The 23,210-nt window shown below is 39.3% G+C and overlaps 1 protein-coding gene across 2 annotated transcripts; it reads left to right on the top strand.

The window, feature by feature from the left end:
* The first annotated feature begins 5,916 nt into the window (after positions 1 to 5,916).
* malt1 (MALT paracaspase 1) lies at positions 5,917 to 20,291 on the top strand. Of its 2 annotated transcripts, XM_085476097.1 has the most exons (17): positions 5,917 to 6,709; positions 7,745 to 7,911; positions 8,112 to 8,233; positions 9,789 to 9,936; positions 11,861 to 12,039; positions 12,240 to 12,336; positions 12,436 to 12,483; positions 13,595 to 13,618; positions 13,723 to 13,767; positions 14,699 to 14,902; positions 15,219 to 15,396; positions 16,354 to 16,425; positions 16,504 to 16,631; positions 17,050 to 17,199; positions 17,923 to 18,080; positions 18,208 to 18,333; positions 19,480 to 20,291. In XM_085476097.1, exons 1-17 carry the CDS (start codon positions 6,561 to 6,563, stop codon positions 19,969 to 19,971), a joined length of 2,487 nt encoding a protein of 828 aa, XP_085332223.1. In that variant the 5' UTR covers positions 5,917 to 6,560; the 3' UTR covers positions 19,972 to 20,291. The 2 variants fall into 2 exon arrangements, with proteins under 2 accessions (XP_085332223.1, XP_085332224.1); XM_085476098.1 differs by lacking the exon at positions 12,436 to 12,483 and having other exon boundaries at positions 5,918 to 6,709.
* The last annotated feature ends 2,919 nt before the right edge of the window (positions 20,292 to 23,210 follow it).

Here is a 23,210-nt window from a genome sequence, read left to right on the forward strand (position 1 = left end):
GTTAAGTACAACAGGTGAAATGATGTTATGGGGATGCTCTCGTCTGATATGGAGGTGTGGACATTCCTCTTTGTCCACCATCATCAGTGTTGTTATTTTTTAGGGGCACTGGTCAAGGACAGACTACAGATCACCATGTCCACAAAGGTTTTCTGGAGTTCACTTAAGCAGCTCCTTGCTAACAAACAAATGACGTGAAACCTGATCAGAGTGTGCACAAGTTTCACGTTGTTTCACTTGTATTTTATGAAAAATACAAGCTCCCTTAAGCCTGCTGCCATTAATAGCATCATAATAGCACTAACACATTTTTAAAAAAAAGTTCAGATGGGGGAAAATGGTAGAAAAGCAATTGGAACATCTGCAACTAATCAGGTTAATTGGCAACTGGTGAGTAACATGCATGGGCATCAAAAAAGCACCTTAAATAGGCAGAGCTTCCAAAAGTAAAAATGGGCAGAGGGTCACCATTTTACGAAAAAAAACCTGTCCACAAATTGTGGAATAATTTTAGAATAATGTTCCTCAATGTAAAATTGAAAAACTTATCCCATCATCTACAGAACATAATCATCAAGGGATTCTGAAAATCTGGAGAAATCCCTGTGCGCAAGAGACAAGACAGAATATCAATACTGGTTGTCTGTGAGCTTTGGTCATCACGTCATGGGTTCAGGATCACTTCTACAAATCACTGTCTATAAACACAGTTCATTGTGCATCCACAAATGCCGGTTGAAACTCTGTCATGTAAGAAAGGAGCTTTAGGTGAACATGATCTAGATGATCACTTATGGTATGAGGGTGCATTAGTGCCTGTGGAAGTGGAAACATTTAGAAACGCACCATCAACGCTTAAAGGTTTAGAGCATCGAATACTCCCATCCAGACTATGTATTTTTCAGGGAAGAGCGTGGGTATTTCAGCTTGTCAAACTGCATATATGTCTGGGTGCTGAACTGACCTGCTAGCAGTCCAAGCCTTTCACCAATGAAAACATTCAGTCCATCATGAAAGAGCAGCTAGAATCTTCTAACAGACGAGAAAGGGACAGCATTCTTCTTCCACAGTCCAGCAGCTGGTCTTAGACATTTATGGGCTGTTGTAAAAAGATGAGGTGATGCTACGCCGTGGTAAACATGGCTCTGCACCAACTTTTTTGGAGAAATGTTGCTGCCATCAAATTCAAAATTAGTATATTTTTATTTCTTTTTAGTTAGTTAGTTAATTAGTTAGTATATTGCTTTAAATAATGCATTTTCTCAGCTCAAACATTTGATATGTTTTCTGTTGTAGTATTTGTCATGTCATACAGTTTTTAGGCCTTTTGATTCTAGATGAGTCACAGTTAATAGCTGACCAAAAAAAGCCTAAATATATCCACTATGATTCAGTGTTCAGGATTTTCTCTACTGTTACATTTGGACTCTCTCAGTCAACTCTTTGCCCGTGTTTATTTGAAACTGGAAAGTGTGGCTGGAAATTACTCATACTGATTTTAAGATAGGATAAAGCTTCTCACATGATCGCTCAATAGGAATAAAATGCTTTATTAAAAAGGGCTGATTTTTAAAACAAATGTGGTAAAATTACAGGTTTCAGTGAAAAGCTTTAACTGTGACTACTTGTAATTTGCCCCAAGGCTGGGCGAAGCATTACATGTTTGCGGGATAACTTCCACAGCAACAAAAATTTGCGTTCAGCAGAGAAGCTCCCCAGTACTTTTCCACACGCCTGTCTATCTGGGCAGTGCTTAGCCCATCTGGCGTGTCAGTTAAGAGTGACACACCTTTAGTTTCTGTTTAAGTCATGTTCACATTTTATATTAAACACATTACTTACTTATATAGCCATAAACAATCAAAAGAACCTGTTTGTTTGGTGACGTTAAATAAAGGTGAGTTTATGTTGTTATTACCATCATTGTTCCAGTTGGCATTTTCAATCCTAAGAATGCAATTTGTCATGTTATTGCAAGACAATTGCATGTTTTGCAGTCTGTGTTGAATAGACTCTACATAAACAAATGTTAAATCTGTGCTGCACCTCCTCATAGATTCACATCTCTAATCTTCATAGACTGTCATGGTGATTAACTCGAAGAATAAACTCGTGGCTTCTCTGCATGTCTTTTTTTTATGTAAAATGTCATCCTCTTAAACCAGCTGCTGATAAAATTGTTATAACTCTAAGAAGATTTAACAAGGAAGTTATAAATGGCTGGACCCCATTAATCTTTAGGGTAAAATATATTTTATTAAATAATAACACTAAACACTGAAGGTTACTTTACAAAGAATTAAAAATCAATAAGAATGAATGGAAATACCTATCAAATTACAATATGTAAAATCATTAAGAACAGAGAATCACAGTGAGTAAGACAATTTAAGGAGGTGCAGGACAAAAGATTGCATAGTGGAGAAAAAGTCAGTGTTATATACAGTGGGATGCAAAAGTTTGGGCAACCTTGTTAATAGTCCTTATTATCCTGTATAAATCGTTGGTTGTTACGATAAAAAATGTTAGTTAGATATATCATATAGGAGAAACACAGTGATATTTGAGAAGTAAATTGAAGTTTATTGGATTTACAGAAAGTGTGCAATAATTGTTTAAACAAAATCAGGCAGGTGCATAAATTTGGGCACCACAAAAAAGAAATGAAATAAATATTTAGTAGATCCGCCTTTTGCAGAAATTACAGCCTCTAAACGCTTCCTGTAGGTTCCAATGAGAGTCTGGATTGTGGTTGAAGGTATTTTGGACCATTCCTCTTTACATAACATCTCTAGTTCATTCAGGTTTGATGGCTTCCGAGCATGGACAGCTGTCTTTAACTCACACCACAGATTTTCAATAATATTCAGGTCTGGGGACTGAGATGAACGTTCCAGAACGCTGTACTTGTTCCTCTGCATGAATGCCTTGGGGGATTTTGAGCAGTTTTTCGGGTTGTCGTCTTGTTGAAAGATCCAGCCCCGGCGCAGCTTCAGCTTTGTCACTGATTCTTGGACTTTGGTCTCCAGAATCTGCTGATACTGAGTGGAATCCATGTGTCCCTCAACTTTGACAAGATTCCCAGTCCCTGCACTGGCCACACAGCCCCACAGCATGATGGAACCACCACCATATTTTACTGTAGGTAGCAGGTGTTTTTCTTGGAATGCTGTGTTCTTTTTCCTCCATGCATAACGCCCCTTGTTATGCCCAAATAACTCAATTTTAGTTTCATCAGTCCACAGCACCTTATTCCGCAATGAAGCTGGCTTGTCCAAATGTGCTTTAGCAAACCTCAAGCGGCTCTGTTTGTGCTGTGGGGGGAGAAAAGGCTTCCTCTGAATCACTCTCGCATACAGCATCTCCTTGTGTAAAGTGTGCTGAATGGTTGAACGATGCACAGTGACTCCATCTGCTGCAAGATGATGTTGTAGGTCTTTGGTGCTGGTCTGTGGGTTGACTCTAACTGTTCTCACCATTCGTCGCTTCTGTGTATCCGAGATATTTCTTGGTCTGCCACTTCGAGCCTTAACTTGAACTGAGCCTGTGGTCTTCCATTTTCTCAATATGTTCCTAACTATGGAAACAGACAGCTTAAATCTCTGAGACAGCTTTCTGTATCCTTCCCCTGAACCATGATGGTGAACAATCTTTGTCTCCAGGTCATTTGAGTTGTTTTTGAGACCCCCATGTTGCTACTCTTCAGAGAAAATTAAAAGAGGAGGAAAACTTACAATTGACCCCCTTAAATACTCTTTCTCATTATTGGATTCACCTGTGTATGTAGGTCAGGGGTCACTGAGTTTACCAAGCCAATTTGAGTTCCAGTAATTAGTTCTAAAGGTTTTGGAATCAATAAAATGACAACAGTGCCCAAATTTATGCACCTGCCTGATTTTGTTTAAACAATTATTGCACACTTTCTGTAAATCCAATAAACTTCATTTCACTTCTGAAATATCACTGTGTGTGTCTCCTGTATGATATATATAACTGACATTTTTTATTGTAACAACCAACGATTTATACAGGAAAATAATGACTATTAACAAGGTTGCCCAAACTTTTGCATCCCACTGTATGTCACAAACAGTTTTGTCAAGGTTTGCTGTGTAGCAGGCAGGGTGTACTACAAACACAAAAGCAAAACTTGAAACTAGAAACACAAAAACTCAAACTAAAACACAAGAAAATAAACCAGGAACTGAGAAATAGGAATTAACTTTTTAAACATAGGCTGCATCTTCCTGAGGGCACATTTGTAGACAGATTACGTCACAGCAACGCGACAAAGGCTGTCTCAATTCGTAGACTCCTCTTAATCCGGCCGACAAATGCGTCCTCATTTTCCCCAGATTTGAAGGATGGGTTGGATGTATCCTTCGTGGCCCACAATATCCAAGTTTTGGGACACAGCTAATGAGAGGATGGGGAACAGGTGGTAACACAGCTGAGACAAATCAGACCTAATGAGACAAGGGGAAGCAAAACCAGACACACTGCACACAGGACAGGGACTATCAAAATAAGACAGAAAACACACGACAGACATGGACTTGACACAGTAACAAACTGCGACATGAGACACAACTGACTGGGGAATGAGAAAAACGTGAAGTCAGAACTAAACCTACACTAAATGTGAGATGCACAGGAACAAAAACCAAGAAATCAGAAAGCGAAAAACTAGAGAGCTACAAATACAGAACCATAAACCAAAAGACTAGTAATGATAAACCGTGATGAAATCAAAAAATTATAATAACACAAAACACTGGGTCACTTACCCAGGACTCTAACAAGTTTAAAGACATCAAAAAAATAACTAAAAATATCAAAAGTATGTGAGGAAATAAGTCCAGGCTTGGGACTGGCACTAGGAGTACACTAACAGCACCATGCAGTCTCATTGCAGTTTGTAAAATAGTCACAACTATAATTTTATTAGTTTGTGTTTCTGTACATTAACTTTTATTCTTTTGTGTGTTCCTCAACATGAATTTCCCAGCATTAAATTTGAACTTTTCATCCCTCCATTCTCCTATATACCGAATCTATTGTATATCTCAAATATTTTCATGCATCATCACTTTTAAAAATATTATTAATGAACAACATGCTGCTTAGTTAAGTTTAGACAGGTTAGTTTTGTTAGGTTTTGTTTTATTATGGTACTGGACTGATTGAACAGCAGCACACACCTGAAAAGATATGCTTCCAGTGGTAAAACAGTGCCACCTTGTGGTGAATTCTTTTGTTACAGCTTGCAGGGGGCAATTACAAAAAGTACCTTTAGACAAAACAAAACAAAAAAACAAAAAACCTTTAGACAAAACAGGATTTACAGAGAGCCAGTCTCCATATGAGTATATAGAAGAAAAGCTCTGAGATTCTGTAAGAGGAGACAAGGGGTGTCAAGCCTCTCCTTTGGTCAACTCACAAAACCAGTGCTGACTGCAGGTTAGGGTTAGTCAGTGGTGCTAGTTTATAAGGTGGGGGAAGCCTGCAGTCAGCCGAGACTTAAATGGTCACTTGGATGAGTGATGAGTGAATGTTTTCCCCACTGAAAACACTACGTCCAGATTAACAGAATAATTTTTTTGTGATATAACCTTTTTGTGTACATTGTGTACAACCAGTTTTGACTTGATAATGTCAGTACTGGGTAAAAACTGTTTGAGTCCTCAATGTATCTTTCCAGGAAGTGATGCCTACATAAATGAAAACAGGATTGATCCTTAAAAAAACCTGTTCATTTTCTGTGCCAACCAATAATCTATAGAAAATTTCTAGCTCCTTCACTTTGAGGTCGTCACCGGCTCCCACCTGAGCGGCTGACTGCAATCAAAGAGTGCAAACTGAGCGAGATGACTCACCTCTCCTCAAGTTCCTGTGTCTGTGCCACTTGGTTTGTGATTTTAAGCCTGAGCACTCGTTTAATATACGAGGACGTTGCATGTTAAAAGAAAAGAATATATAGATTAACCTTGATAAATAAGGGTTATTTGGTATATACTAGCTAGTATTAGCAGCGTTTACAGTAAAAAAAAACAGTGACGTATTTAACTACACTGAACAAATACCAAATAATCGTGTTGGCTCAGTCAAATGGCGAGTAGAGGGCAGCTACACTCTCTTTGGCATTTGCACAGAGCTAGCTAGTAGGCTATCCTCTTTCGATTAACGCCAAACAAAATTACGAATAGAAAATGAGATATCACACAGGTTAATTTTTGAGTAAGTTACTTGGTTTATCTTAATGGCGTTGAATTAATGAAAGGAGGTAAACTCTGAAAACAGGCCAGAGTTCGGGATTTTCTTTTCGCCTCTCGCTTCACAAGCGTACATGCAGAGACTCATCTTTATGCATAAGTGGTCTTTGTTAGAAGGAAACCACAACTGAGCTGCACCACGGGGAAAAACCAAGACGACGCTGTAGGCGTGTCTGTCAACTTTATCATTTCTTTCAGGAAGTAGACATATTTTATTTCTCGTGCCATAACTTTTCTTTTGCGTGTGATAGAAACACGTTGATGGTGAGCTTTGGTTGAGGAACTGTCATGTCGGACTCTTTGGAACGGTCCACGAAGATCAACTCGTTGAAGGAGCCGGTTGTGAAGAGGCTGTGTGAGGTGCTGGACAAATCCAGCACTAAAGGATGGCGAAAACTTGGAGAGATTGTTGGCAATGATAGACGGTTTAAAGTCAGGTGGGTTAAACATTACTATTAGTACTTGTACTTAGCAAATGACCAGAAATCATTGCATGCATACACTTAACCACCGGTTTATTTATTAAAGCTAATGGAGACTAATGCGATTAACTTTCATTATAGTTACACTGTTCGGTTTGGTGGTTATTGTCAATTTTATGTTGTGGTTTATATTAAAAAATAAAGGTGTAGAGTATGTAATACAGTAATGCACAATTAACCTGTATATTTTCTGGCATAAATAAATATGTAACTCCAAGTTAATAAAATCAAGAAACCCTCATTGAGAGATTAAATTGGACAAATATTTGTTTTTCCTTACAGCGTCTTCCAGGTTAATGGCAGTTAATGAAACTATCAATCAAAAGTGTAGGGTCCAGTCATTATTTATATGCAGTTTTATTAACAAATAATGATGATGACTAATGTTTGCCTCTGTTTTTTTCATCCTAGCTGTTACTGTACAGCTGTAACATTATCATATGATATCACACCTGCCTAATATCACTATTACACCGTGTGTTTGAGTACATATATTCCCCGTACAGTGCAGTCTGCTTATAAGATGAAATATGCATTATTATACCAAAACAGCAGCCAAAACTTAAAAAACAACGTGGCTCAATCAAATAAGTACAAACTAAATAAGCTCAGACAAGTGTAAAATAGCACAAAAGAAGGGAGTTCAGGTAAATAGAGAATCACAAAAACTGAACAGCAAGACATATCAGCTCTTAAATATAACTTATTAAGGAGCTTTGTAATAAGCTTCAACAAATACAAGTGTTACGGTATGACACTAACATCTATCTGTTAGATAAAGTGTTTCACTGATTGTGCACTAAGCAGTGCAGATGGTTTAAAGATTATCATTAATTTGCCTTTCTTTTAAATTTGTGTAAACTTATTCCCTTATCTTTGTCTAACAGTTTCTTATGATCTGAGTTTTCGTGTGTGAAAATGGTAAAGACGAGTTTTACTGTAATACGATTTGAAATATGAAATGCTGACAATCACCTACATGTTTTCCAGCTCGGACGACATGGAGATGTGCTCGCTGAAGGTGCTGGAGCTGGAGGGAAGCCCGAGTCTCATGCTGCTAAGGCTGATGGGAGAGCGAGGCTGCACCACAGGCCATCTGATGGACTACCTCCAAACTTTAGGCAACTCAGAGGCTCTGCAGTGCCTGAAACCGCCAGGTAGAGTAAAACCACATCGATGCTGCTATGTTGTCAATCATGCAGGTTAATCTTCACTTTCTGCATTCTTTTTATTTCTCATCTGAAGCTCGCAGTTCATTGTGCTGTTTGGATGAAACTTATAGGCACCACAAAGTTCTGCTGTATACAGTCCATCTAAATCAGTGTAAATTCACAGTAATTATCCTGTACATGTGCAGCCCTCCAGATCCTCATTCAGCCCCAGTCTGTATCCATTATATGTGGCCACAATCTGCGGCTCAGCTGCCATGCTGTGGGCAAGTCTCCAGTACAGTACCAGTGGTTCAAATCTAAGGAAGAGGTGAGTTCCTCTGACGCACACACACACACACACACACACACACACACACACACACACACACACACACATTGAATTTTTTCTGACTTTAAATTGAAGTACTTGCGTTAAAACCTCTTTAGCGTTTTTCACACATTCACTGCAGCCATAACTTTACTAACTTTACTAGAAATGACACAACTGAAATGCATGTGAGATCAAAAATGTCCAACATGGTCTGATCAAACATTAAATGGTGCTTAAACCGACAACTTCCTAGTACAAAGTCCACCTGCATGATCCGGTAAATTCACCACTAGTGAGTCCTGCGGTTGCATTCTCTTCTCAGTCAGGACTTTCCCATAAAACAGAGTATTTCCAATAGTGAGAAGACATGATTACCCTATCATCGGTGCAGTAAATAGCACTGTTGTTTCATCATAGTTAATGGGTGATCCTAAATAAGTGGTTAAGAAACTTACCTGAATCTCTTCCTATAGCGCAGGGATGTTTTTTAGTGAGCTGAGCAACTCATAAAGGTGCACAGTTGCAATTGTCTGCATGTGTCAGCGTCAGCATCCATTCAGTCTTGTGACGCCATGCTGAAAGGGATACATAAGTGTTGCTCATTCTGACTTGAAGGATGTAACTTTTACATCCTTCATCATCATGTCACTGTTGTATGAAACACTTCCTTCCTTCATCATGGGTGCTCAATCATAGAAAAAGACACATTCAGATGCTGTCGTATTATTAGGAGGAAGGAGCTCATGTCTAAGTTTCTACCCAAAGCTTTGATCTTTTCTAATGAGTTTGTGTTTTGGTTTTAGTTTATTTTCACTCAGTTTACAGAGTGGTTTTGCTCATTGTGTTGTGTAGTTAATGTTTAAATTTCATTAGTGTCAGTGTTGTTTGTGTGTTTTTAATGATTATAAGGAGGCTGTTTGTCAGCCTCTTCAGCCTGATTTCCCTAAATGAACTAACAGACTAAAACTAAGGACATTAGTTTTATAAATACACAATTTTTTTCCAATTTTTTTTCAAGACACTAAATGCAATTTTAGGTAACTGCAAGGTTATTTAAAAAAATATTTTTCCCCAAACTGTTAACTTTGCCTCACGGTCTCTGAAATGCATTTCCTTAAGCAGTACTTCCTGGCAGAAGTCTTTAAGGAAGTCAGGATTTTAAGCAGTGAGTCACAAACTTGAGCTGAAGTACAAAATTAACAAGTTTGGGCTTGAAGTGATCTCAATCAGCACCTTTTTCAAATAGAAACAGTGCTCCTTATGCCCTGCTTGCTCCTGATCTTGTGATGTAAAAGACTTTATCATCCCTTTTTGGATTTCAGCGACTCATAAAGATCATTGACAGTAGAAGATCAAAGAAAGACAAAGCTCACAGGCCCAAGTTGAGAAAAATGCATATACCTTCCAGTTTATTATGTCCATAATGATGACATAATGTTTCCATCATGCAGAGTTTTCAGGCATTAGATAAAATGACTGTGGTGTCGAAATTGTCTCACTTCTGAGCTGGGAACAACCTTGTAAACTAATAAATGTGGTTTTCAAACTTCAGGTTCCAAACAGCTTCTCCCCAGACTTGGTAATAAGTCCAGTCCAGATGAAGGATGCTGGTTTTTACATCTGCAGAGTCAACTGTGGAGATGCCTTTGAGTTCAGCCACTGGGCTCAGGTGGATGTCCTGAATGTCACCTTGTGTTACGGTAAGATTGTGCAGGTTTATATTCAGTAGATCTGTCCAAAAATCATATTCAGTTAAGGTGATGTTTGATGTTACAGCTCTGATTGTATATATTTCACATCTCTGGGCTTTAGGAGTTGAATTACATCACTGTCTATATGCTGTCCGCTGTGTGGATAGAAGAAATTAAGTTATCAGGTCATGATTCACCTCATGAGCCATGACAAAAACTGAAAGAGACACAGTTTAAATTAAAAGTATTAACTGAAAAGAGGTTATGAGGTCAGTGTTGTCAGCATCTCAGCAGGTGGAGTTAAAATGGTGAGTGTAAGAGCGGGGATTGGGAACTCAAGGGCCGGTGTCCTGCAGGTTTTAGATATCATCCTGGGTCACCACATCTGAATCAAACAATTAGTTCATTACCAGGCCTGTGGAGAACTTCGAGACATGTTGAGGAGGTAATGTAGCCATTTAAATCAGCTGTGTTGGATCGAGGACACATCTAAAACCTGTAGGACACTGGCGCTTGAGACCTGGAGTTCCCCCACGCCTGGTGTCAGGTGTTGTACTATGCAAAACTATATTAAAAGGTTGAAGCAGGCAAAACAAGTAACATAATGCTGGGTAGATAAGAGAGAGAGAGGGATACAGCTCAAATGCTGGAAACTGACCAAGTGCTCCCATTTGCATTGATTGACTCCGCCTACCAAAAAACCTCCAAAAACACATCAACTCTGGCCAAGACAGGAGGGCTGTCATGAGTTCTTACTGTTAGAGAAAGGGCCTTTTTTGTAGAGCCGTTGGTAATCTTATCTCCAGTTAAAGCTAAAACATTGAAGTTTCTTTAGCAGCGTTTGTGAATGGCTTTAGCGTGATGCAGAAGTGATTTTGTAATTCCTGTGGTTAATTGCTGTGGTTATTAGCATAAATGCGCTAAATATTAATTCTGCGCTACAGCTGCTCAGCCAAGAATCTCAAGAATCTAGCGTGTGTGCGAATTAGCGCGGTGTTAAACACTGCACTCTTGTTACATCACAATTGTTACAGATTAGTTATAAGACCAAAAGGTCTTGTCTATTCAATGCAAAGCAGCAGTGATTGACAGTTTGTTGTTATATTGTTTGGATAGCAGGCGAAGTATTTCATAATCCAGAGCCACGCCTGCTGGTACACATCTTGAATGTGTGGTACTAGAGAAGAAGTTTAAGTGTGGAATTTAAATCCTCAAAAAAGGACCAGTGACTGTGATCGTTCTGACCTGATGCCTTGCAGTGTGCGCTAGCTATATACTGTGCACATAGCTAGCACACTTGCAATATTTAATACATATGCTCTTCAGATGTTTGTCTTTTATGAGTTTTTGTTTTACTTCCTTCCAGCTACCCTGTGCTCCTGTGCTTGGAATATGAAAATAACATGGATGCTGTGACGAAGATGTGGCCTTATTGCTCAAAGCTAATAAATGGCACACTACAAGCTTTTGTCACTGTAAAATAGCTTTGCCTGATTTGGTTGACTGTTAATAAAAATAACTTTCCCAGCTAACCTATATCCCTCTTTGAGGACAACAACCAACAGTTGCAACCTAATAATGTACTAGTAATTAAATAACATAAAAAACAGTATGCAAAATCTTGCAGTTTACACAGTTAATCAGAAGTTTCTTTCTTGGTGTTGTGTACAAAGGTTTTCTCCAGTATTCCAACATTTTATTCTGACTTTATGTAGATTTTCTCCATTGAAAACAAATGATTCATCACTGAGATATTGTTAGTGTTTGAAGCTCACTGACCTCAGTTTCCTGTTCTTTGTCTGAACAGAAATTGTTTATTTTTGCGGGACCTGAAACTCTGTCACTTTTTCCAGCTCAAATGGGAATCCTTTAACGGATGAAGAATACGTTATGCAGTGCTGTGTGTAATTGTCTTCTTTCCTCACATCATCAGGGCAGAGTTATCACTTTTTAGATGGTCGACAAAAGGTGGTGATCCAGCCTCAGTCCCAGCGGCTACATGTTGGGGAAGATTTGCAGCTGGAATGCGGAGCCGTGGGACGGCCGATTCCTCGATACCAGTGGCACAGAAATGGAGTCCCAATTCCGAATTCTACAAAGAGGAAACTCATGGTGAGAGGATATGGGAAGAAATGTTTTTCTTTTATTGCTTGTTTGTGTGTGTGTGTGTGTGTGTGTGTGTGTGTGTGTGTGTTTGTGTGTGTGTGTGTGTGTGTGTGTGTGTGTGTGTGTGTGTGTGTGTGTGTGTGTGTGTGTGTGTGTGTGTTTTGAGACATTAAAACTGTTGTGGCATAACTGTGTGTATATTTCAGATTCCTCACGTGATGCAGGAGCAACAAGGCAGGTATCGCTGTGAGATCAGCAGCAGCTCTGAGAGAATGTGGACCAATGAAGTTGATGTTGTGATAGGTATGTCACACTTGAAGACATTTTGTTTAAAATTACTATTGAACCAGTTTCATTGTCATCATATTTGAGCGATTATTTGCCTCTGTTCTTAACTGAAAGCACCAAGGATATCAGTCCAGATTTCAGGGGCAATGGAGTGCTCTGAAGGTAGAGTTGAAGGCACTGGTGCATGGTGTTTTAAATTGGGTAACAGTTAGCAGGTGTTAGCTGCATGCGAATGGAAATCACAACTTCATTCAGATTGCATGTGGATCGTGGTCTTGGATTATTCTCACTAATCAGCACAAAACTCACATGCATGCTTTCTGATTGTACTAAAATCAGTCCTTCCTGTCATCTTTAATGCATTTCATATTTATCTGTGGTACTTAATGAAGTGATCCAATTCAACCACTCATCGTGTTTCTCTGTCTGTGTGACAGAGCTCGATTGCTGTATGGGGAAAAATGTCTGCAGCACTAAGTTGTGGTTACGTGTCCATTACGTGTGATGATGACTGTTGCAGTCCCACACTCAGCATCCTTTGACTGTTACAAATACTCACAAAGAAACATTTAGACCACCAAATAGTTTCTGTGTATCATTCTGTTGTTTTTTCAATTATTGTGGTTTTTGTGGCTCTGTGGGTCATGCTAATTTTGTACTCTCTACTTCAGTTGTAGAGATTGAGGGGAACTAGGAGTGACATGACACAGTGTTTGCTACTGCGGGGAAAAAAAACAACCTACGAGCTTCCAGCATCATTTAAAAAGTGTTTACTCATTTAAACAAGTTGTTTTTCTGGCCAGATTGGAAGTAAAAAAAAAAAAGAAATCTGTGTAAAAATGTTTCTGAAACACATCATTTAAATCCAGTGGTGTAGTATCCCACTGTGGACCACTATGAGAACAGTTGCAAGCCATTTTAAGTTGAATGCTCAGTCACATTTATTTGAGCTGAATCAGATGCAACAGGGGAAAATATTACTTAAATACTGAAACAATAAATGCTTTTTGCTCACTGTTTCATGCATCTGTTTGCTTCCCCTGAATCTCTGTAGAGTCTATAAATGAAATGTAGACAAAGAGCAGACTGATCATGTGTCCTTGTGCACAAAGAGACGTTAGCAGATTACTTCAGTGTTGGTTTTGGTCTTTTCTTTCTTATTAATTCTGAATATTATTACTATTACTTTTATTACTATTAAGTTTCACCCTTTCATTTAACTAATCAGTTTTGTACGCTAAACTTGAGTGATAATGATATTTTTTTTTCCTAGATGACATTTACGCCATTGGAGAAGGTAAGAGGAACCACGCGCAGCAAGCATAGACATCAAATATTTCTCTTAAACAGCACTTCCTATGTTATGCTTGGCTTTGTGTTGACTTTCTTGTTGTTTTTTAGGTTCCAATGAATTCTTCCTAAACAGTATTCCTGAACAACTTTATGGTGAGTGTCTTTATGCAGGACTGATAGCTGGTGCACAGTTCCTCTACTTTGCATGTGCGATACTACTGCGATCAGTTTCAGTCTCAGTACTTACGCCAACACAAAGATGTGAAACCTTCTTGTAGCACAGTGTTAGCAGCCACACACAAGGACAAAATAACACTTTGCAGCATCATGCACTAAACACCAGAGAATAACACCCACTAAAAAAAGCTACTCACCAAAAAAGGAAAAGCTTCACAAAAGGCTGGCGTGTTTTATGACATCAGCGTGATAATAATGTCACTGTTGTATGAAACACTTCCTTCCTTCCTCCCTCCATTTCTTGGTTATTATGATTCTTATCATCTCTACCTCAGTTTCTAGTTTATGCAAACAATAAACCACAAATGCTGTGAATGTATGTAAATTTCCCGTTTCTTCTGATGGATGTTTTTCTTGCTCTAACATGTACTGTGCAGCCATGCAAAAAAAATAGGAACTGCCATTGGAAATCATTGTTTATTGTAGTCTAACTGAACAAACGATCCTGTGCAAAACAGTACCAGCAGATTTACTCAAATAAGGACAGGAAAAAAACATGGACTTTGTTGTCATTTACATGATATTAAAAGTAAGCAAAGCAGATGAGTCGTATGTGGGGGAAAAAGGAAAGCCCCTGCGTTATAACACCTTTAAACCGATACTACTTAACGTCATGTTCCAGTGAACTTTGCCTTTGTTCTGATGTTCGCTACACACCTGTAAGGTTTCATAACTGGATTTTGCACCGTTGTCACACATGTCATTTTATTTTGCAGCGCTTCCGCCTTCAGTTATTTTCTGTTTCCACTTCACTTTCCAGTTCTGAAACCATGTATGTCATTGATTTTTGGATGGTATTCCTTTTATTACATTCATCATTTTCTCCCTTTCATGTGTTTGATCCCAGCAACTGACAAAGTGGCCCTGCTGATCGGAAACCTGTCTTACCAGAACCACCCGCAGCTTAAAGCTCCAATGGTGGATGTTTATGATCTCACTAACCTCCTGCGGCAGCTAAACTTCAAGGTGGTTTCGCTACTAGACCTCACAGAGTCAGAGATGAGAAATGCTGTAGATGAGTTTCTACTGCTGCTTCACAAAGGAGTCTATGGTACGTTTGCATTTGACTTACCTCTGAGCGGTTTGGGCCATTGTTTCAGCCCAGAAGGTGACAGAAATATACGGATCCCAAAACACAGCATGAAAGAGAAACACTACCATTTTAATCCATCTAATCTAAGCATAAACAATATTTAGATAAAATAAGAAAATATAAATGAATGCATAGCATTTTCAAGATTATTTATAACTTAACAAATGTTATTCTAATTAAATAAACATTAAATAACAACAGTAAAAAAAAGCTGTATGCAACCAGATCTTGTATCTCTCAGCTGCCTGACTGAAATGCCGACTTTCCTCTTTAGGTCTGCTGTACTATGCTGGTCACGGATATGAAAACTATGGAAACAGTTTCATGGTGCCAGTAGATGCTCCAAATCCGTACCGCTCAGCCAACTGTTTGTGTGTGCAGAGCATCCTTAAACTGATGCAGGAAAAGGAGACGGACCTCAATGTTTTTCTGCTGGACATGTGCAGGAAGAGGTGAGTGCTAGAGTCATTCAGAAAAAATCAAGAGAACACAGATCATCACTGTATAACACACAGTCAGTTAAACCGCTGGGGTATCCGTCTGTCCTGCTACAAAGCAGGAAACATTGTGAACCCATTTTAGCAGCGTTGGTTCAAATAAAAGTGATACCAGTGGCACTGAGCAGGTAACAAGAAGACATCGCCCCCAAAAGGAAAGGTTGCACAAGTGGCCGTTACTGACCACTGCTATAACTGCATTGAGGCAACAGTTTTGGTGCTATATAAATAAAATTGAACTGAATTGCTCTCTCCTCGTCCCTCCTGACTGATTCTCTCTAGTTTTGGTGTTTGTTAGTGGCATTGTCACTGCTCATACCATGAGATGGTATCTACAGCCCATTCAGGGTGCACAGGTAGTCCACCTTCTCCAGGATGGCACATCTGTATGTGTCATCACAAGAAGGTTTGCTGTGTCTCCCGACACAGTCTCAAGATTGTGGAGGGTGTAGCAGAAGATTCACACCGAGCACATGTGACAAAGTATCTGGAGACACCTTGGTGAACAATATGCCTGTAACATCATCCAACATGATTTGTTTGTATTGGGTCAGTGTTGGTCTGGGGAGGCATATCCTTTGAAGATCAGACCTAAACATGCTAGCCAGCACTACACTGATTGCTGTTTGGTATGGGGATAAAAGACCATGTGTCAAATTAAGCCACGGACTATCCAGGAGCTCTCGATGTCCTGATCCAGGTCTGTGAGAAGATCAAACAGGATGTAATCCGGCATCTCATTACGAGCATGTACGTCGACCTTCAAAACCCAATGTCTGCTTTGAGTGTTCCTCTAATTTTCTTTGAGCACTGCATATATTCTGTTTTCTTTAAGAAAAGGACAGTTAGGAAACTATTGTCTCTCTAGCTTAAAGTTTAGAAAGTATCAAAATTTTACATATTTATTTTCAGGAATATTCACGATGACAGCACTTCAAACGTCGTCCTGAGGGTTACCGCCAACATTGTCTTTGGATATGCTACGTAAGTCCATAAATTAACTTCATACATGGTTTTGGTTTCCCAGATATGAAGTGTTGAATTATTTGTTTGGCTGTTCAGGTGCCAAGATGCAGAGGCCTTTGAGCTGAGCTCCACCGGCTTCACCAACGGTGTGTTTGTCAAGTTTCTGAAGAAGCGCCTGCTGGATGACGAGAAGATCACTGTGGTGCTGGACAGAGTCGCCGAGGGTAAGAAACAACACAAAAGTACAGCATATGCTAACATCAGAGACAATGTAGGAAGCACTTAGTTAAAAGATGATCAGCAGAGCATTTTGAATCCTTTGGCAAAATTTAAATTAAATTGCATTTCAGTTACTGTGTTTCCTGCAGGATGTGTTTCAGCGGTCAGTTTAATGAAAAGAATAAAACAATTTAATTAAACGTATTCTGCTTTCCATTATTCTTCCATGCTTGTTGGCTAATGGAGTTTCCTTCAAGGACCCACAAGTTTATGATCCATTAGCTTTTGTTAAATTAAAAATCCAATGCCTCTCAACTCCCAATGCAATGTTTTTAATCTGATTGCGTTTCAGGTCATGTAAGGATGTTTTGGCTTTTTGTGTTATAATAACTGCAGACTGTCTGATTTATGTTTTGTGCACAGATATGGGCCAGTTTGACGCTACAAAGGGGAAGCAGGCTCTGGAGATCCGCAGCAGTCTGTCGGAGAGGAGAGCGCTGACGGATCCTATTTTGCCCGGAGACAGCGCTGATCTCGCTCATGCCCACAGCCGACAGTGGGCAAAAGCTCACGGTGAGTTTAGTACTAGAGATTTAAAGCATTTTTTTTATATGTTAAAAACCTTATTTGCCTATGGCAGCTCAGAACTGGAGGCTCAGTCAGATTTTTACAAATGGTGAAAAAGTGCTCAGCTTATACTGGTAGAAACTTGGTGAAGGGGCAACAATCAGTAGAGTGAGAGACGCACCCTGTAACAGCCACGGTGCCTCTTCTAGTATTTGCCCCTACAATGGAGAAGTCATTCGCTCTTACTGTTGTAAATCTTGCTTTCACAGTGTCTGAGGGGGACCCAGTTCCTCTAAATATTGTCCCAACCTGTTAGGTTTCTCACTTTAAATGCTGCTTTTTCTTTCGTGCCTGTTTTATTTGTGGCATTTGAGAGAGAAGCAGTGAAAGCATTCAGTATTTTACAAACTAAAGACATTTTTGGTGAATGAGTGATATATATTTGACATATTGTTGTGTTAGTCATTATTTAGTTGTACTAAAAGGACTGTAATGCATATTTAGCATTTTTCTTTCAATTCTTTTAGGCACAAGGGCAATGTAAAAACAAAAAACTATTCACACACACATGATTAATAATAATAAAGCTGTTATTATTAATCTTTGGGACATGGGAGTCAAAGTTTTTCAGTTTTCATTTTAAGTAAATGGTTACAGGTGGACTTTCGGTCAAATGTATGCAAACTTAAATGTATGTGAGTCTAAATTCGTTTCTGTATTTTACTGCAGAACTTCCTGAGAGTATGTGTCTCAACTTTGACTGCGGCGCTCAGATTAAGTTGGGCTTCGCTGCGGAGTTCTCCAATGTGCTCGTGATTTACACTCACATCGTTAAGAAACCTACAGACATGTCCTTCTGTCAAGCACACGTCACTGACTTCTCACAGGTATGCTCTCATGAATCTGAAAGCAGAACATACATTTGTATCTGTCTATCACTAAGCAGTGAAGGAGAAGTTACACCATAAGTGTCTGTAAATATGCAACTTTTTCTGTTTGTGAAAACTCCCTTAGGACCTTGATGTGGATCCTAAATTGATGAATAGAGAAACTCCAGAGGAGACAGGGATCTACCTCCTGTCCAGCAGTCTGCCGCAACACTGTCTCTACACCAGACTCAGCTCACTGCAGAAGCTTAGGGTAAGAATTATAAATATTTACAGTATATCGCTTAGTGTGCTAGATTTCGGAGCTGGACATAACTGGAGGAAATATAGAGTGCTGGATCCAGCTAACATCATGGTTAATTTGAGGTCTGAGACTGGTGAGCTGATCGGAGCGTAGTGGGATTTGTTTCATGGAGTTTTAACTATACTCGCACTTCCCAGGCCACAGTGTGAATGTAACTGGCTTTTTTCTGGTTGATGGATAAGTTGATCTGAGGAGTAGGAATAGATGTGGAGATATTACACAAAGGGTGGAGCAATCCCTAACGTGTGTCTGGATATTAAGCTACCAGCTGTGGAGTGCATTCATGTTACTTGCTGAGGGAATTATATCCTTTCAATCCTGTTGCTGTTTGAATTCAGCTTGAATTTAGTTTGAATGAGTACACATTTGCTATTCTTTCCATCAGAGGTCATCCAAATGAATAACTGTGATGAATGTTTATGGAAAATTAATGATTTCTCCTGACCACCTTCTGCACCACTTAATGGATAGGCAGAGAAGCTTTGTATAACATCTGTAACATCTGCTCCGCTGCTACATCGACATCTGCGGATAATCTTTACTCTTCAGCTATAAAAGATGATGGTTAATGGTCAGGGTCACAACATGTTGATGTCAGAGATCAACGAATGTGAAAATCAAATTTGTTGAAAATCAAATAGGATTTTCACATGTGGATCTTCTAGGAGGCTGTGAGGCATTATTAAATGCTGTATTTGTATAGCACTTTACACATTCAGTAATCCACCCATTCACACACTGGTGATGGCAAGCTACATGTAGCCACAGCCACCCCAGATTATGATTTATTAAGATCTTCTCCTCTTGCTAATCCTCGCTAATCTCTGATCTAATAGATATAGTGATGTTTGCGTGTGTAAAGGAAAAGTCATTAAACTTTTCCTCTTGTATAGATAAACTATTGAATAGTTGACACATAGAAAACTTATAGGATCACTGGAAGTAGGAGGATTTACCTGGTCACCATAAAGTTTATTCACAGTTGTTAAGATGATTTATAATTCAGAAATTATTTGATGTGGTTTCATTTTGTGCTACAACAGCTTTGAGTGTTGATTAATACAACTTTTTGTGTGCTAACACCTCATGCAACAGGAGGAGCTGGTCTTCACCGTGTGCCTTCAGGGAACCTTCACTGCTATGGACGACGATCATCCGATCCACTGGACGAAAAGCGTCAACATTGGAAAGCCGCTGATAGCCCGACTGGATCTCCACCGGGCCATGCGGCGAAACAGCTGCCTGCAGACCTGCCTGATGCCCCACAGTCCATCCCACAGCCCCTGTCACAGCCCTGGACCCGAACACCGCCACCACCTCTATCACGGGTCACACCAGGCCCAGGACTACAACCGCCTCTCCCCGCAGCATCGCTATTTGGACATCGGTGAGCATCTGCAGGGCGCAGTTGGAGGCTGCGGGGATATCTACTATGAAAATCTCAGCCAGTGTCGCTATGACCCACCGTACACCTCCGGTGGGCTTTCGAGCTCACCAGGCAGGCTCAGCATTCCCATAGAGACCACAGACGACATCAACGAGCTGCAGACTGTGTTCATCAACAGTCTGCAGCTACAGCCACAGTGAGACAGAATAGGAGCTTTAAATGTCTGTAGTTCTGAATCTATATTACTGCTGCTCTTGTTGTTACATATTTCAAATGTATATTTTATACATCGGTTGTTTCAGAAAGTGTTATGCTGACCTTTGTAAATCTGTTTTGAGAACTGAAAACATGTATTTGAGTAAACTGACTAATAGGTCCTCATGTAACAGTATTTCAGAGACTTAAAAATAGAGCTGAAACTATTTTTCTTAGCCAGATGCATTTAAACTACAAACTAGGTGGGCATTAAAATAAAAACGGTACATGGTATGCATTTTATCAAATAAACCTGAGAAAAAGAGGTGGTTTACATCCATGTTTGTATTCCTGTATTTATAATTATTACTTATACATTTGTGACTTGGCAGCTTTTTTGTTATTATATATGAAGGTTAAGGGTGGTGCAGGGGTTAGCACTCTTGCCTCACAGCAAAAGTCTTGGGTCTTGGGTTTGAATCCACCAGCTGGATGAGGAATTTGTGTGTATTTTTATGTTCTCTCTGCTTTCACTGTGTAAATATATGAATGGGTTAACTGGTGATATATCATTACAGCCATCAAATACTGGTTCAAAAAGTATAATTCTATAATATTATTTTCCTCTGAATTGTAGAAATAGCATAAATTGGAAATAATCTTATAGTGGATCGCCCTTTCCTTATTTTATCTTACATATATACCATTAAAGTATATATGTAAGATATGGCCCTCATTTATAAAGTGCTTTACAAACCTGAACATTACGGCTAACCCTGGATTTTCCCGTTTGAATGCAACTAGCCAAACAGCGAAGAGCCACTTACTGCTGAAGAGACAGAGTGAAAGTGAACAGTAAATCCTTAACATAAAACTCATTGTTGCAATGGGAGACAGCACAGATGTGATCAACTTAAACTGAATTTTAGTTTTAGTGACCTTATTTTCCTCTGCGTTATCGATTCTGTCACTAGTTTCGGAACCAACCACACGAGACTTTAACCCCTTAGTTATTAAACCTGGCTTCAGTTTCTGAGAGTAGGGCCCAACAGTGCAGCATTTCTTGTCCCCTTTAGTCATGACTTCTAATTAGTATAGCTCACTTTATGTAGAGTGCAACACGTGGTTACAATCAAGTAACTTATTAGAATTTAAATCCATCCATCCATTCATTCACTTCTGCATATCCTTTGCTGGAGTGGAGGGGTGCTGGAGCCAGCTGTCATAGGGCGAGAGGCGGGGTACACACTGGACAAGTCGCCAACAGTGCTAACCACCATGCTAACCACCGGGCTGCTCCAAAATATTCATACTTTTGGAGTGGGAGATCGAGTTCATAAGTAACGTTTACAAGGCGTGTGGCAGGTAGTCACTTGAGTATTGTTTTTAATTTGATTGTGTGTGTTACTGGGAAGTCATATAAGGCTGGTTTACTATAAAACTTGGAGCTGAAAATGAGCCTTAAAGTACCTTAAACATATATTAATGACTCATGTTTGTTAATTTCTACTACTGATCTCTAACAATACACCTGAAATAAAAACAATCAAACCAACAACAAAAAAAACAACCCCAAAAATTAGTTACCTATGTTTTTCTGTTTATTTTTATTGACCCCCTCAGGATGGCAGCAGAACACCTCTCTGCTGTCAGCCTCTGTCTCTGAGCCCACTGCTCTCGAACTCACTGCCTTACATTATGAGCCCAGCTTACACCCTTCTATAGCAGAGGACTTTTTTTAGCCTCTGTCTTGTCAATGAACCATGAAACTTTCCAAAAGTGTTCCACTCCAGTGCCTTTCCTGGGATTTCTGCCACTGTTCACATTATCACCCCCAAGTTGGTGTTGCTGCTTTAGGCCTTGGCCTGATGCTGAGACATCACTGGCTGAGGGTTCACACAGTCTGCTGCACAGTTGATTGATATTCGCTAATTAAAAGGCAAGCTTTCCCTATTTTTATCTTTTTCTCATTCCTTGACTGTATAATGCCCTGTGTGAAATAGCGCCCTCCTGAATCTCATGTGGTAAATCAGTGGTGAAACATGGCCTAGCACTCCAGGAAGCCTGGCCCAAGCCCAGTTTGCCTCTCTTAATGAATAGAAATAAATTGTTTGACCAATCAGATCAAGCTAAAGTCACACAATCATTTCGATTCACACCAGTCAATTCATTTTATTCACAGAATAGCTACAATCAGAACAGGAAAAAGGGAATTTTCCACCTACTAAACTAGATTTAAAGAAATTGTTTTTTTGTATGTCTCTCTGCCTTTGCCAATTTTTAGTTTTTAGTATATTGTGCTTAAAGAATTTGTCTTCATCATATTCTCATATATATTGTTGGAGCTGTTCACACACAGTGAACACTGAAAGTGAACATTTCAACATGATCTGAATGCATTAGGAACAAAATTACAGCAACTGATCTGATGTCCACAACAAGGGACAGAAGATAGAAAATAAATAAATTATAGTTTTGAACAAAAAAAAAGGTACTTCAAGTTTCTTTCAACCACAATAAGTTTCTTTCAACCACTAAATATCTAACCATTTCACTTCTTTTGTCTCAATTATATAATTGGTATGTGCTATTACTGAATAAAAATGAATGCGCTTGTTTCATCTATGAAGACGATGTGCAGTCTGACCAATTTCCTCTGACCTGAATGGGGAGTGCTGATGGAGCTGCATGAGATCAGATCGGATCGATGAGTTTTGATTTCTGCTGCGACATTCAGACAGTAGATGGATGGATGGATGGATGGATGATGCTATCATGTCAATATGGACCACAAATATTTCCAGCACCTTGTTGAAAGAATGACACAAAGAAAGCAGTGCTACAGGCAAACACAGTCCAACCCGGCACTCGCGAAGAATACCTAAAGAAGTGGCCAGTGAGTGCGTATCAGTTCCTCAACTCCATAATAACACTCGTGCTAGGTGATAGTCCTGATTACTCATTTGCACTTCATCGGACTATGTGTGGCATACAGAATTAGTACCACACTGTGACAGAAACAACTAAACCACAGTCTAGCAATGCAGCCCCATTTCATTTTTACAATGTATTGGCTGACCTAGTCAAGACTGTTAGTTAAAGAAGCTATCTTTTAAGCCAAACCGGAAATAAAAAGGCAACTGAATAATAATAATGTTAAGGCTGAAAAAGATTTAAGAATTAAACATTAAAAAAATGCAGAACAAATTGAGATTGATACCAAAACGTGAACATTTCTACTGTG

The sequence above is a fragment of the Copadichromis virginalis genome, linkage group LG12 (assembly GCF_057382275.1).
Source record: "Copadichromis virginalis isolate Kocher_CV1m ecotype Utaka linkage group LG12, C_Virginalis_male_GT1.1, whole genome shotgun sequence".
Classification (NCBI taxonomy): domain Eukaryota; kingdom Metazoa; phylum Chordata; class Actinopteri; order Cichliformes; family Cichlidae; genus Copadichromis; species Copadichromis virginalis.

Coding starts and splice junctions, on each gene's coding strand:
- malt1 (XM_085476097.1), top strand. CDS start 6,561: ATGTCGGACTCTTTGGAACGGTCCACGAAGATCAACTCGTTGAAGGAG. Junction 6,710..7,744: donor GATAGACGGTTTAAAGTCAG/GTGGGTTAAACA, acceptor CATGTTTTCCAG/CTCGGACGACATGGAGATGT. Junction 18,081..18,207: donor ACGTCACTGACTTCTCACAG/GTATGCTCTCAT, acceptor AAACTCCCTTAG/GACCTTGATGTGGATCCTAA.